This window comes from Euleptes europaea, chromosome 9, assembly GCF_029931775.1.
Source record: "Euleptes europaea isolate rEulEur1 chromosome 9, rEulEur1.hap1, whole genome shotgun sequence".
Lineage (NCBI taxonomy): Eukaryota > Metazoa > Chordata > Lepidosauria > Squamata > Sphaerodactylidae > Euleptes > Euleptes europaea.
In genome coordinates, this window is record NC_079320.1 from 92,202,595 (window position 1) to 92,217,969 (window position 15,375).

Here is a 15,375-nt window from a genome sequence, read left to right on the forward strand (position 1 = left end):
ATAACTGTTCAGGGTAAGCATCTGATCTGCAACATGGTTTTTCTTTGATTCCAGCATTATAGTATCCCATGCTCGGGGCTAGCAGTCTAATGTGGATTTTGCTGGCAGGTGGCTCTACCCAGAGTTTTGGCTGGAGTTGTAGCTGGTAGTTTCACACTAGAACTCCCAAAGGAGTCTAGAAGACTGGGGACCTTCCTGGAATGGCCCTTGGCCGATGCTTTCCATCTTGCCTCGCCTGTTTGTGTTTAGCCCTTCAGGGACCCTGCTGTGTAGTTTTCTTCCTGTTTGTCCTGGCTTAGCGCTGCCGCTTCATCACATGCTTCTCTCCCCGTTGCCTCATTCAGAGGTGTGGCTGGCTGATGACTGGTCTGCTTGGACTTATTGTGCTGGTGTTGTTGTTTTTCTTCCCAGGTGGGAGATTCTTCAGCAGGAAACAGTCCAGTTTGCCAGGGACACATCAGCTTCCTGTGGGTCAGAAGATGGTGGAGTCTCTTGCCCAGCTGCAAGAAGAAAAGTTGCAGCTGCAGCAAGAATTGCTGTGTCTGCAGGAGAAACTTTTTGTGCAAGAGAGTAGCCAGTATTCTCAGACCATGCACCTACAAAATCAGGTATTTTGCTGTTTTTCCTAGAACAGTTTGTGGTATAAGAATCTCACTCTGGGTGGCATCCCTGCATCTCCCCCCTCCCCCATTTCTGTGTTTTGTCATACAAAAACCAGTGCCCCCGCTTAAACGGTGTCAGAGTATACTAACAGGTGCCCCCACCCCCTTGTGTCTGAGAGACTTTGGCAAGGGCGCTGTGTTTTTAAGGCCTACTGCTTTCAGATCTTCACACTTTCTGCTACTTAAGAATTGTAGGAAGACTCTACACAACCCATTACAATGGGGCATTTCCGCTGACAGTGAGGTAATCATATTTATTCATTCAAAATGTAATTGGCACGCAGGGTAACAACATTTAAATGTAAAGGTTTTAATAAATAAAAATATTGTGTTGACTCTCCTAGTATCCACATAGTAAAAAAATCCATACAGCAGCATTTTGCTTTCTGTACGAGAAACACGAGTTCTCTTCTTCACACTATTCTGAGGAAGGCAATCATAGTTTTCCTCCCTGTGCCTTCAGGTCTGATTCTGTAGATGTGGAGTGCTTCACTGTGAAGTGGAAGATGTGGTTTAAAATTGTTCTCTTAGTGGATGCTGTTCTCCCCCTACCCCTGCATTTAATTTTTGACCTTTTTATGATGTATGATGCTTTCTGAATTATTAGTCATAGGACCATAGAGTTGAAAGGGGCCATACAGGCCATCTAGTCCAGGGCTTCTTAAACTTTTTCCACTTGTGACCCTTTTTTGCCCAAGAAATTTCTACATGACCCTGGGTATATATGTATATAAAATAGGTATACAAATCAAACATTTACTGATAATAAATCGTAAAGAAATTTATTTTAAAACAATTCTTTGGTATACATCATAATTTTACCATTTACCGTTTCCAAATTTTTCGCAACCCCCACATTCAGTTATGGTACCCCATATGGGGTCACGACCCACTGTTTAAGAAGCTTTGATCTAGTCTAACCCCCTGCTTAATGTAGGATCAGCCTAGAGCATCCCTGACAAGTGTTTGTCCAGCCTCTGCTTGAATGCCAGTGAGGGGAAGCTCACCACCTCCCTCGGAAGATGATTCCACTATTGAACAACTCTTACTGTAAAATATTTTTTCCTCATATCTAGCTGGTACCTTTCCGAACTTAATTTAAACCCAATATGGCGAGTCCTATCCTCTGATGCCAATAGGAACAGCTCCCTGTCCTCTTCTAAGTGACAGACTTTCAAATACTTCAAGAGTACAGTCATGTCCCTGCTCAACCTCCTCTTCTCCAGGCTAAACATTCCCAGCTCCCTCAGCCTTTCCTCGTAGGGCTTGGTCTCCAGGCCCCTGGTCACCCTTGTCACTCCCCTCTGCACCTGCTCCATTCTGTCCACATCCTTTTTGAAGTGAGGCCTCCAGAACTGCACACAATAATCCAGGTGTGGTCTGACCAATGCGGGACTATGACATCTTGCAGTTTGGATGTCAGGCCTCTGTTGATACACCTCAAGACTGCATTAGCCTTTTTGCCGCTGCTTCACACTGGCTGCTCATATTTAGCTTATAGTCCACCCATACCCCAAGATCTTGTTCGCACACACTGCTACCCAGAAGTGCATCCCCATCCAGTATGTGTGTTCCTCATTTTTGTTAACCAGATGTAGAACTCGGCACTTACCTTTGTTGAATTGCATCTTGTTCACATCCACCCACTTTTCCAGTGTGTTCAGATCTCGTTCAATTCTATCTCTCTTTTCTGGTGTGTTCACTCCCCCTCCCAATTTGGTGTCATCTGCAGATTTAATGAGTAGACCCTCCACACCCTCATCCAGATCATTCATAAAAATATTGAAAAGTACTGGGCCCAGAACCGAGCCCCAGAACTTCTCTCCACTTAGATGAAATGCCATTGACAGCTACTCTTTGAGTGCAGTTCTCCAACCAGTTCCCTATTTACCTAACTATCCTAGAGTCCACAATCCTCTAGTTTAGCCATCAGAACATCACGGGGAACCCTGTCAAAAGCTTTACTGAAATCCAGATAAGCAACATATCTGGGAAAAATCAAGGGACAGAATCAGCTTCCAAGACAGTGTGCTGAGATCAGTGCCTGGGTCTCACAAACCCATAATCCTGTGAATGAGCATACAGGTCGCCTCCTCCTTCCTGTCCCAGGGCATTATCTGCAATTGAAGCAGCACTTGATTAATGCTGATGTTCAGTTGCTTATATGGTGGCTTCAATATAAAGGGCTTGTGAAGCACTCTCTCACCCTTCATCCCCCAGTACAAATATGAAAGCCCAGAAAATTTTTTGGAAAAGGTATTTTTCCATTTTATTCCAAGGATGTTTTTCCAATTCTTCTTGTGGAAAAATTGGAAAATTTTGGAGTACTCTGGGAAAAAATCCTATGAAATTTCCTTTGTAAGAATTAGTAAAATGCTTCTTAAATCAAAAGTTTAACTTGGTATCTAGCTATGCAAGTAGTCCATCCCACTGTGTCAGAACTATATGAGAAATAATACACTTTCTTTTACTACAGAGTTTATTTTATACCTTCAAATTTCCATTTTTTCCTACCTGTCAGATGGCAAAAATCACAACGTCTGTGCTATGGTGGCATCGGGTGTAGCCATTTGCTATTATTTCTCAAGTATTGGGTATACTTGCAATTTTTAAGACATTTATACTTTTAAATGGCAAAAAAATGTCAAATAGTACAATTTTATATGTTAATTAAGTTATAGATTATTCATTTTATATTGTTAAATCACCCAAATTATTTTGGGTTTGATAGCAAAATAAGCATTGCATATGCTTAAGTTTTCCCCAGAACTTTCAGTTTTTGTTTTATTGGGGGGGTGGTAAGAAACTCCCCCCTGTAATTTCTTTAAATTTCACATCTCTACACCTCATGCCTGTGTATACTTAGCTTGACTGCCAAGCTGTTCCCCAGGACTAAAGCTAGCATATATGTGCTAGCTAACAATTGTTTGAAAGTTGGGTGAGGTTGATAGGTCAGGATACTTCTTTTAAAAGAGAGCCATTCTCCAAACCTGAGATACTGTAACTGTAGATTCTAAGGATTGAAGCTGGTATACAAAACATGTGCTCTGCCACTAAGCCACAACCCCTCTCCAATGAAAGTTCATACTGTGAGCCACAATTCACGTTGCTAGAGGTGGCATAAAAAGGTGGTAACATAGAAACGTACAAACATAGAGCTAGAAGGGACCTCGAGGGCAATCTAGTCCAACCCCCTGCACAACGCAGGAAATCCACCTAACAGTAATAGAATCCAAACCACACTTGGTACAATAACTTTCTGTCCCTTTAGTCCCGAGCATGGCCATGCATGTCTCCAAGATTGTTGTTTGCTGTCTATGCTGCATCCTTCCATTGAAGCTGACTTGCAGTGACTTCACTGAGGAGTAATTACTGGGATCCTCACGAGCTCCTGTTGTCCGCTTGTTGCCTTGCTAGTTAACTGTGGGACAGCAGGTGCTGTTCTCTCTTTGCCTTGAATGACCCACATTTTATTTTTATTTTTTTAGATTTTTATCCCGCCCCTCCCCCACAAAGCGTCTTGGGGCGGCTAACAATATGTGTGTGCAAAGTGCCATTAAGTCGCTGCCGACTTATGGCAACCCTGTGTACGATATTCAAGGCAAGAGACAGACAGGGGTAGTTTGGCCATTGCCTTCCTCCGCATAGAGACCCTGGCCTTCCTTGGTGCCCATCCCATCCAGTTACTAACCTGCATGCCTTTCCATCAAAGGTCTTACTAGGTAGATTCAATCACATTCCGTATCAGGAGAGACTCTGCCCCCCTGTGGTTCAGGATCTCCAGACCCACTTATGCATATTATGTTGGAATGTCGCCTGGGTGAGGGCCTTTATTATATCGCAGTCTGGCTGGATGGTTAGATTATTTTAATCCTTTATTATAATCTTTTCTTTAACCCCAAAATATGGTACATTTTATATAGTTTACACTTAACAAGAACATGGACTCTGGCACCAAGGCCTGCAACAAACCAAGGTGCCAACTTTGCCCTCCTATAGATTCTAGGAACACCATCTCTGGACCCACCAATGTCAGCCATACTATCTCAGGTTCATATTCCTGCTCATCTTCTAATGTGATTTATGCCATCACATGCCAGCAATGCCCTTCCACAATCTACATTGGACAAACAGGTCAGTCTCTTAGACAAAGATTAAATGGACATAAATCTGACATCAGAAACCACAATATTCAAAAACCAGTGGGTGAACATTTCAACCTTCCAGGACATTCTGTTGCAGATTTAAGAGTAGCAGTTCTCTTACAAAGGAATTTTAAAGGGAGATTGGAAAGAGAAACTGCTGAATTACAGTTGATATTCAAACTAAAGTCAATGCATTTACCTGGGCTGAATAAAGACCTTGCATTCATGGCCCATTACCAATGCTGATTTCTCCACACCCATCTCTCCCCTGGACATCACAGACTCTTCTGCATATCACACCTAATCCCATCAAGCCTGCTATTCACATTTACATACTGTTCCTCTACTTAAAGACCGATGGATTCACATTCTAGCTGTATCTGAAGAAGTGAGCTGTGGCTCACGAAAGCTCATACCCTACCAGAAAATATTTTTGTTAGTCTTTAAGGTGCTACTGGACTCTTGCCCTTTTTGACTACTGCAAACAGACTAACACGGCTACCCACTGTGAATTAACTTAATTGTATTGTATACTCTGTAGGGGCCCTGGTTTGTTCAGGGATTTGTGTGAATTCTCATTCATGGGTCAGGAATGCTTGCACACCTTTACCATTGGCTAATGATAGTTTCAAAACAAATCAGGTTTCAGCTTTTGTCTTACTGCTTTTAAAAAATCTGTATGAGCTGTTTTTTGTACTATGCCTATTAAAGGTTATTGGATTGAATTGAATTGAATCAATTACTAACCAGGGCTGACCCTGCTTAGCTTCTGAGATCTGACGAAATCAGGCTAGCCTGGACCATCCAGATCAGGGTGGCTAACAACATAGCAATACAATTAACAAAATAAAAACACAGTTTCAGTGTTTGCCTTTTTGCTCTGTTAGAGCTGGATAGATATTTGCAAAGCAACTCCTCTTCATTGGTTTTTGGAAACAAACAATATTCCCTGTCGGATCCTGAAGCACATTTTCAGGTAACTGCCAATTTTAGTATCAAGTGAAGACCTTTTCAAAGTGTCTACTTAAATCTATCTATGTTTTGACAGATAGAATGTTTGAAAAAAAACCTCAAGGAGCAAGCAGAGGAAATGAAGAGGCTTCATTCTGAGTTGGTGAGTTGCACTTTTTCCTTTGCCTTCATAGGCAGCCCCACTGTAACGAGCTGAGCCAAGTCAGCATGGCAGTGGTATTTGGCATCCTGTGGTCTTGCCGAAGACTGGAAAAAGTGACACACACACCCCTCGGCAAGGCTCACACTGCATAGAGAGCACACCAGAACTCCCAGCAACCCCTGTGGTAGCGAGAGATTCTCCCCCCGCACACTGCACCAGACAGCTCCAGGGCTTTGCCTGCGAAAGCACTGATTAGCCACAGGGATCTCCAGGGTTCATCACGTTAGAGAAACATTTCTGCCTCTAACTCTTGCTAATGCAAAATTAAGGGGTGAGTTCTTTTATTTTGAACTATTAGCCAGCAAACCAGACAAAACACCTGCATAAACTTTTATCTTTTATTGAGCAAAGAAAAGAGTCTTTTTATTGAACAAGACAGAAACAATTAAAGAAAAAATAATTAACCCTATAAGTACTGTTGAAATGAATGCTACAATTATCAGCATTCCTAGCATTGATTAATCATATTATAGCTAACGAAACCCAGCTTGCTGAGGGTTAAGTGTAGACGACTGGGGAAGGCCATGGCAAACCAGCCCATAAACATAGTCTGCCTAGGAAACGTCATGATGTGAGGTCACCCCATGGGTCAGGAATGCTTGCACACCTTTACCTTTGGCTAATGATAGTTTCAAGACAAATCAGGTTTCAGCTTTTGTCCTACTGCTTTTAAAAAAGGTAAAGGTTAAGGTCCCCTGTGCAAGCACCGGGTCATTCCTGACCCATGGGGTGACATCACATCCCAACGCTTTCTAGGCAGACTTTTGTTTACGGGGTGGTTTGCCAGTGCCTTCCCCAGTCATCTTCCCTTTACCCCCAGCAAGCCGGGTCCTCATTTTACCGACCTCGGAAGGATGGAAGGCTGAGTCAACCTTGAGCCAGCTACCTGAAACCAACTTCCGTCGGGATCGAACTCAGGTCGTGAGCAGAGCTTGGACAGCCACGGGGATTATCAAAAAAGTCCAGGTTACCCAAAATCTCACCAAGAAATCTTTATCTCTTCTTCATCTGAGACTTCCAGCCAGAGAAATCTGATCTGCTTGTCACAAAAATGCTTATTTATAGAAAAATATCAATCTTCTTCTTAGTTTGATTGATCAAAATCATGTGGTTATTTCTATATATCTGGTTACCACTAAATAAGAGATAAGCAGTATAAGTGCAAATAGCCAATTAGCAGATGCATATTATATCTTTTGATCTAGCAAGGTAGGAAGGCCGATCAACTTAGAAGCTGGACAGCCTCTGAAAAGTTAGTGAGGAGGGCTGCGAGTACCTCCCTCAACACCCCCAGGCAAATTCTGTAGTAGCTGAGGCCCTGCCTTCGAAACAGAGACCGGGATCCCGGACAACTCTTCTAGATAAGGAAGGCCACAAACTCGATGGCCTCGGCTGCCAAGTCTACTCTTCAGGGGGCCCATGTTTAAAGGCTGCCCATTTCACGGTGAGTCTGCATCACTACTACCAGATGCTCCCGTGGGAGCAGTTGGGGCAATATGTCGCCCTCCTATTTGAGGATGCCAGGACTCTGGTAAAAGTGCTGCCTGATGAAGGCATCAAGCTGAAAAAGCAGCAAATCAACGCCTCCTGGTGTTCTTTTGACTGCAGCGCAGGCGCCAGGATACATCCCTGTCTAACTCCTTTTGTAACTGGGACCAGATTTGAGAAATGACCAGTTATGGGACATCTTACTGTGTAAAGAAACAATCAGATGTAATAATTGTTTGGGAGGTGTGTAAAGAAACAATCAGATGTAATAATTGTTTAGGAATTCCCGACTGATTCAGTTTATTCCAAAGCCTTGTGTGGGAGATGTTATCAAAGGCTGCTTTAAGAGCCATAAAAACAGTAAACAATTTCCCCTTAGGATATGATGTATATTTGTCAGCAAGAAAGGAGAGCACATATGCATGATGTAAAGTAGATGAACCTTTCTACATTACATCTTGCATACGTGTTCCAGACCTGGTATTGACAAGTTGTAGCTCCAATTACGAAGTTTCAATTGTAGATGGGCTGTGTACAGCTTTCTCAGTATTGATAACAAGCTATAGTCTATAGTTGGCTGGAGAGTGAGGTGAACCTTGGAACAACAAATACTTCTTGCCATTTTCCAGGAATTTTACCAGATGAGTCTATCACAGTAAATAGACGTAAAATTGGAGCCCTCCACTCACAGTACGTTTTTAAAAGTTCTGGAGGCATCCAATCTGGGCCTGGAGCTTTACCAGACTTTAGTCCTTTTATTAAGGAAAAAAATTTCCTCTAGTTCAACCGGGGACTATTTGAAAAAATTATCCAGAGGTAAAGCAAAGGCTGGAAGTGTAGATGGATCTTTTTCATTTAAAAGGGTGGTGTAGTTTTTCTAGGGTTTAATTGAAATATGTGGAGGGTTCGCATTAGTAAGTGATTTATTGCTTGTGTTTATCACTTGCCAAAAGGTTTTAGTATCACGATATCGTGAAGCATGCAACAGTTTTTGGCAATTTAAAATGGAGAACGTTTTTTTTTCCTTTTACAAACATATTGAGAGTATTGTTTTTTGTAAGTTAAGTATTGCAGTAGGAATTCCTATCTTTGGAACTTAGATAAATATATTTTAGCATGCTTTAGCTTGCAGCAGACGGCATTAAACCAGGGAGGGACACATTTGGATTTCTTGGATTTTGTGGTTGTGCAAAAAGGAACCAAAAGGGATATAAGTTGTTCGTAGGACTGAATCATCTTTTCAGGAGGACCCTATATGATAATTTCTCCAAGAATTGGGGACTTCAAGGTAGAGTCAGTCTTTTGGGCCATAAATAAGGACCATTTCCTGGCTCTGTGAAAGGTGTTATTAGGTGTTATTAGAGGTCAGATTAGTATTCCTCGTAAATTTATCTAGTCTTAATTCTAAAAGCAAGGGTGCATGATCGCTATCATAAAGGTAACCAAGAAAAAATGTAGAAATCAGGTCTGTAATATTAGAGGATACTAAAATATAATCAATAATACTGCATCCTCTATCTGAAATATAGGTGAAATCTCCTTTGCTATCAAAATGTTGGTTCCCCTTAATAACCATGAGACCAAACTGAACAGCAAAATTTATCAAACACTGGCTGCCAAAATTAACTTGATCATCTTTAGCTTTACTTTGACCAAGTATTACATTGGTAATTGAGGGATCCCAATGGCAAAAAGATTTTATTAAATATTAAGTGGAATTGCCTATATGACCATTCATATCTCCACAGACTATCCAGAGAATATCTGGGCAAATCGACTGTGTTTATAAACATAATTTCTGCCATTGGGCAGCTGTTTCTAAATCAGAGGGCTGAGGATGCAAATAAACATTTATAACTGTTCGTTTTAGGGAATGTATTGTAAGTAAACTTACTTGAGCCACGGTATCATCCGTAATCAGTGGACTAGCTTTCAGTTGAGTATTTTCAACAAACTAGTCAAACCCCCACTAAGCCAGCCCTTAGAACCTGTTTTTTGGCACCTATTGAGTAAGAAGAATATCCTTTTAGTGAAATATTTTAAGGGCCCAGATTTCTTGGGCCAAAATAATATCAAAATTATTCAGAAAGGGGTGCACCAAGGGATCAGATTGTCTCCCAGCCCATCCGGCTGTATTCCAAGAATGCAGACATAGGTTATGTCTGATTCCTGAGCTTCTAAAAAAATTAGGAACTTGACCAGGTGTGGAAATGTGGGAAGGCTCAACATAACAGGAGTCTGATGGAACAAAATGTTTAGAGTTGAAACGTCCATTGGTGAAATATTAGACAAAGGCAACGGGCCTAAAGATTTTCAGATTTTCAGTTGTTCTTTCCCATGAGGGGGTTCACTGCTAGGAATTGTTAACTGGTTTTTGACAAATCTGGCTGGGCTGACATACTGTAGGATCATTCTCACTTTGAGAAAGATTCCTGACTCAAGGGTTTCTGCATCAAGAGAATAATTTCCTAAAGAAACTAGAGAATCTGTTTTGTGAGTTGGATTAATCAAGGATTTAGATTTATGAATTTCTGATTGACTTCCTTCATGGGAATTAGAATGCTGAGAATAGAGGACCTTCATACTTACTTAACAGTCAAATCCTTAACTTACTTGACAGTCAAACACCCCCTGTTTCCAGATATGAGACTTGAAATTTCTCCTTTTTGCACATATCATAGATGGAATTTTAGAAAAATAAGCAAAAGCTTAGTACGAGTATAAGAAGAATTAGGAAAGTCTTCAGATCGATAGTAATTAGTGTCCGACCCATACGTTCATAAAAATGGTTTAAAATAGACCATCTATCACTCCATTTGGGTAGAAACCCCTTCCAGGGAGTGACAGGCAGAACCACCTGAGAGGGATTCAACATCAAGGAAATCATCTTAGAACCAATGGAGTGGCAAACCTAGCAGGATTTTTTATGAAATTCATAGTTTGCAGGGGGATGAGAATTTAAAATGCGAGCCTTGGAATTCAATTTGGAAAGTGAGTCCTGCAGCACAACGAGATTTTCAAAAATTCTCTAGACTGGGCAATTAAAAGAGTTTGATTAACAAGGGACTTGGAGATGTTCAATCTGGAGAAGAGAAGGTTGAGGGGGGACAGGATTGCTCTTTTTAAGTATTTGAAGGGCTGTCACTTAGAGGAGGGCAGGGAGCTGTTCCTGATGGCAGCAGAGGATAGGACTCACAATAATGGGTTTAAATTGCGGGCGGAAGGGTACCGGTTGGATATTAGGAAGACGTTTTTTACAATAAGAGTTGTTGGACAGTGGACTCAGCTACCTGCGGGAGGTGGTGAGCTCCCCCTCACTGGCAGTCTTCAAGCAGAGGCTGGACAAGCACTTGTCAGGGATGCTCCAGGCTGATCCTGCATTAAGCAGGGGGTTTGACTAGATGGCCTCTATAGCCCCTTCCAACGCTAGGATTCTAAGAGTCTGTGCAACGAAATCCATATTTCCTGAGCTTAAGAGGATTGACGTGGTCAGTCCCTTGAGAAAGGATACTGTCGTTTCCAGGAGCTGGCGTATCCAGATCCAAAACATCAAAGGAATTTGGATGGAACATTTCATCAATTCTTCTGTGTTTAGATTGGACTAATTCTAATGAGTTGTCAGCAATACTCTCTTTCCCCCTATTTTTAATTATATACTAAAATTTAATTTTTAAATGATGATCAAATAGATTCATTGAATCATAGAGTTAAAATAGTTAAAAGTTTTTAAATAAATAATAAAGAATAAATAAGTTAAATATAAATATAGATAATTTAAATACTATACTATGATTAAAATGCGCTAAACTACTAATGTGCTTGCAGCGCATTTCTAGGGTGGGCATTTCCACGGTGGCCGGGAGCTACACAGCCGTGATGCCGCCTAAGATGCTTCCTGGCCCCTTCGGAGAGAAAGAAATGTTGTGGGAGGGGTAAAAAACAATGCTGATAAGTCCCCATAGGGGAAAGCAGGGTTCTGCCACCTAAGATGAAGAATCGTTGGTTTTTATATGCTGACTTTCTCTGCCACTTAAGGCAGAATCAAACCGGCTTAGAGTCACCTTCCCCACCGCACAACAGAAACCCTATGAGGTAGGTGGGGCTGAGAGAGCTCTTAAGAACTGTGACTAGCCCAAGGTCACCCAGCTGGCTCCATGTGTAGGAATGAGGAAACAAATCCAGTTCACCAAATTAGCCTCTGCTGCTCATGTGGAGGAGTGGGGAATCAAACCCGGTTCTCCAGATCAGAATCCACCGCTCCAAACCACTGCTCTTAACCACTACATCATGCTGGCTCTCTAAGAAGGTTTCATGGGCACCCTGCCTTGGGGAGAGGGTGTTCCCGGGGTGAAAGGGGCTAAGAAGCTGCCTAAATGCAGCTACACCCCAAGAACACCTCCTGGGACGCCAGCGCGGAGACTTGTGCTGAGTGGATGCCAGCAGGAGGCTGTGCTAACGGGGGAGGCCACTGCAGCTCCGCAGTGCCCAGGTATTGGCGGAAGTGCCCCCCTGTGCCAGTGTAAGTACCTGTTATCACAGGATAAAAGGACACTTACACCAGCATGGGGTCATGTTGGCTCCTAAGCCGATTTGGCCCACCCTTTGTAATGCGCCCAAATACTCTAAAACTCTGTGACTCTTACAATGCATTCCTGACCTTTGAAGGCGAAAACTAGGGCTGTTGAAGAAAAAAAAATTTGGGCCGGTTTGGATTCGGCCGAACCCGGCCCAACTTGGGTCCGGTTCGGCCGAATTCTGAAACCCCCCTGTTCGGGAATGCCGAATTCGGCGGGAAATTCAGCATTCATGAACAAATTTGGTTTAAAGACCCCGCGCCCGGTTTCCCAGAAAACTGGGCGGGGGGGGGTCTTTAAACTGCTCCGCGCTGCCTGCCCAGGCAGCGCAGAGCAGTTTAACCCCCCCTGGCTTCCCGGGAAGCTGGGCGGTAGGGGAGTTTAAACTGCTCCGCTGCCTGGGTCCCGACGCTCAGCTGTTGGGCGGGGGACCGGCGGAGCACCGCGGCGACGGCAGTTTAACCCCCCTCCCCGCCCGGCTTCCCGGGAGTCCCGGGAAGGGGGGCGGTGGGTCTTTAAAGTCCCTTGAAACCCGGTGTGGGGGGGTCTTTAAAGGCGGGAAAAGGCAGGTTCGGGGAATGCCGAACCTGCCGAATTTATCTGGCAATTGCCGGAACTCACCGAATTCGGCGCGTATTTTTCCTGCCTTTTTTTTAGTTCGATTCCATCCGAACTGAAAACCCCCGAATCGGGGGAAATTTGGCTGTTTGTTCGGTTCGGACGAACCAAATCGACAGCCCTAGCGAAAACCCTTAGGAGGCCAGGAAGTGGCTGTTCCAGCGTTAGAGCCCCATCCCGGCATCTGGGCTACTTATGCTGGCGTTAGTGGCCCCAACACCAGTGGAGAGGCCCGGATGCTGGTCTTTGGGCGCTGCCATGGCAGTGCCGCCCCAGGTCCCACTGGCGTAAAGGCCTGAGCTGGCGTTCCAGGGGGGGTGCCCCGGCGTCCCTGGAGTTGTTCCCAGGGTGGGCCGGGGGGAGGAGCTGCCGTTAGGCAGCCTCCTGTCCCCTTTCGCCCCAGGTACGCCAGCGGCGAGAAGAGCAAGGCTGTGCCTGCTTTTTAGCAGACGCAGCCTCGCTTTTCTCAATGGGGCAAATAGCTGCTTTTTAAGAGAAAAAAGCCTTTCAAGGGCTTTTTTTAAGCTGCTGGCAGCTGTGGAACAGCTTAAGAGGCGCCACAGTGGCACCTCCTCCCCGCCATCCCCGGCTGCCAGCAGCTCAGGAATGCACTGTTAAACCCCAATATACTAATACTATTACAAGTATTAAAAATAAAGGGAATAAAGAAATCCTAACAATGCGAATCTATCACTGTTACCTAATGGAGGCTAACAGTGGCTAAGAGGATTTAAAACCTTTAAAGAATAAGATAAAATAGGACCAGGATCAAAAGAAAGAGAGAAAAAGTAGAAGCGAGGTAAAATAAGACTAAAAACTCTGAACGCAGAATACAGCCTTGAGCATCTACAGTCTCACACCTGGAAACAGAGCCAATATAACTAGAAAAGAAAGATGACAGCTTGAATAACCTTAAAAATGGCAGTGGGTGATAAAGAGAAACAATTAGAACAAGCCCTAAATAAAAGCTAAAACAAGGAAAAATAAAAACTCCAGATATGGAGCACAGCCTATTGAGTGTCCTACAGTATTACGCTGAAAACCAGAAGTTGGCAGGTTCACCGCAACTATATGTGGCATTTATCAGTCTTACAGCCACATTTAATTCCATCTCAAGATATAATTTATGGAGAAAACTAAGTAATATGACTATAGATCACAGGTTGCTGGTGCATATAAAAGTCCTTTATAAGGACACCAGTTTAAAGGGCAGTCTAGGTGGCTATGGCCAATTATCTAGCTCAGTTAAAACCACAAAAGGGGTCCACCAAGGCTGCATTTTATCCCCATTGCTTTTTAATCTATACATAAATAATATGGTAGAATTCTTGTCAGGTCCTCATTTATTTCCAGTCAAAGTAGGCAGGAGATCTGTTTCAATCTTGCTGTATGCAGATGACACACTGCTAATTTCCCAGACCCAAGTTGGCCTTAGAAGGCTGTTGAGACCGTTCTGCTCCTACTGTAAAAAAAAATCTACTTCATGTTAATTACGATAAAACCAAGATCATGGTTTTTGGTAGAAGACCGCATTATTATAAATGGACAATGGATGAGAAATAATTAGAACAGGTATCTAGCTTTCAATATTTAGGGGCGATGTCTCGTCAGTCAGGCTCGTAGACAACCTGTATGCCAAGTATAACCTCGAAAAAGCTGTTTTTGGTATTCTAAGATTTTATAGGAGGAGAGAAGGCTGTCTGATTCCTCCAGTTCTAGAACTTTATAAAATTAAATTACTGCCCCAACTTCTGCACACAGTATACCAAGTGTGGCCCTGACCAATGCAGGATACAGTGGGGACCATGAGATATAATCACATACAAAGCCCTTCATGGTCTTCGATCCTCATATGTGTGAGAGTGTCCCCCACGGCTCCCCCACGACAGCTTTGTTCCTCTGAGCAGGGCAAAATCAATGGGCAAAATCAAGTGGCTTCTCTGTTGTGGCCCCCACCTTGTGGAACGGCCTGCCTGAGGAGGCCAGGAAGGCTTCCCCTCTCCTCCTGGCTTTCCGCAAACTATGCAAAACTGAATTATTCAGGAAGGCTTTTTTTTCTTGGCTCAGCATCGCTGTTTTCAATGGGGCTCCCCCCCCCCGTTTCTTTTAAAAACATTTTTAAAGGCTTTATTTCGCCTTTCAGCAGCCAGGAAACAGCTTTTGAGGCACTGTGGCAGTCCCCTGCCCCTGAAAGGCTCAGGAATGGGCCGTTAGTTTTTACCTGCTTGTTCATTCTATGTACTGTTATTATTTTAACAATAACACAATAATTACTGGCAGAAAATAGTGAAGACTTGAAACAACTACTGCTGAAAGTTAAAAGAGGAAGTGCCAAAGCAGGACTATACTGAACATCAAGAAGACAATAGTAACGACTACAGGAGAATTACACAAACTAAGGTTGACAATGAGAAAATAGAAATTGTTGAAGACTTTCTATTCCTTGGCTCCATTGTCAACCAAAAGGGAGACTGCAGCCAAGAAATCAGAAGGAGGTTGAGACTGGGAAGGGCAGCCTTGAAGGCGCTACAAGAGATTCTTAAGTGTAAGGATGTCTCACTGGCCACCAAGATTAAGTTAATTCATGCCATCGTATTCCCTATTACTATGTATGGGTGTAAAAGCTGGACATTGAAGAAAGCTGATAGGAAGAAAGTAGATTCCTTTGAAATGTGGTGTTGGAGGAGAGTGTTACGGATACCGTGGACTGCCCA

At 43.2% G+C, this 15,375-nt stretch overlaps 1 protein-coding gene across 1 annotated transcript in view; it reads left to right on the plus strand.

Annotated features, from left to right (window-relative positions):
• The first annotated feature begins 417 nt into the window (after positions 1 to 417).
• KIFC3 (kinesin family member C3) overlaps positions 418 to 15,375 on the plus strand; it is a 59,097-nt gene continuing 44,139 nt past the window's right edge. The window contains exons 1-2 of the mRNA XM_056855133.1: positions 418 to 608; positions 5,856 to 5,921. Coding sequence (XP_056711111.1) covers positions 480 to 608; positions 5,856 to 5,921 — 195 coding nt within the window. The 5' untranslated portion in view covers positions 418 to 479. The remainder of the gene's footprint in view (positions 609 to 5,855; positions 5,922 to 15,375) is intronic.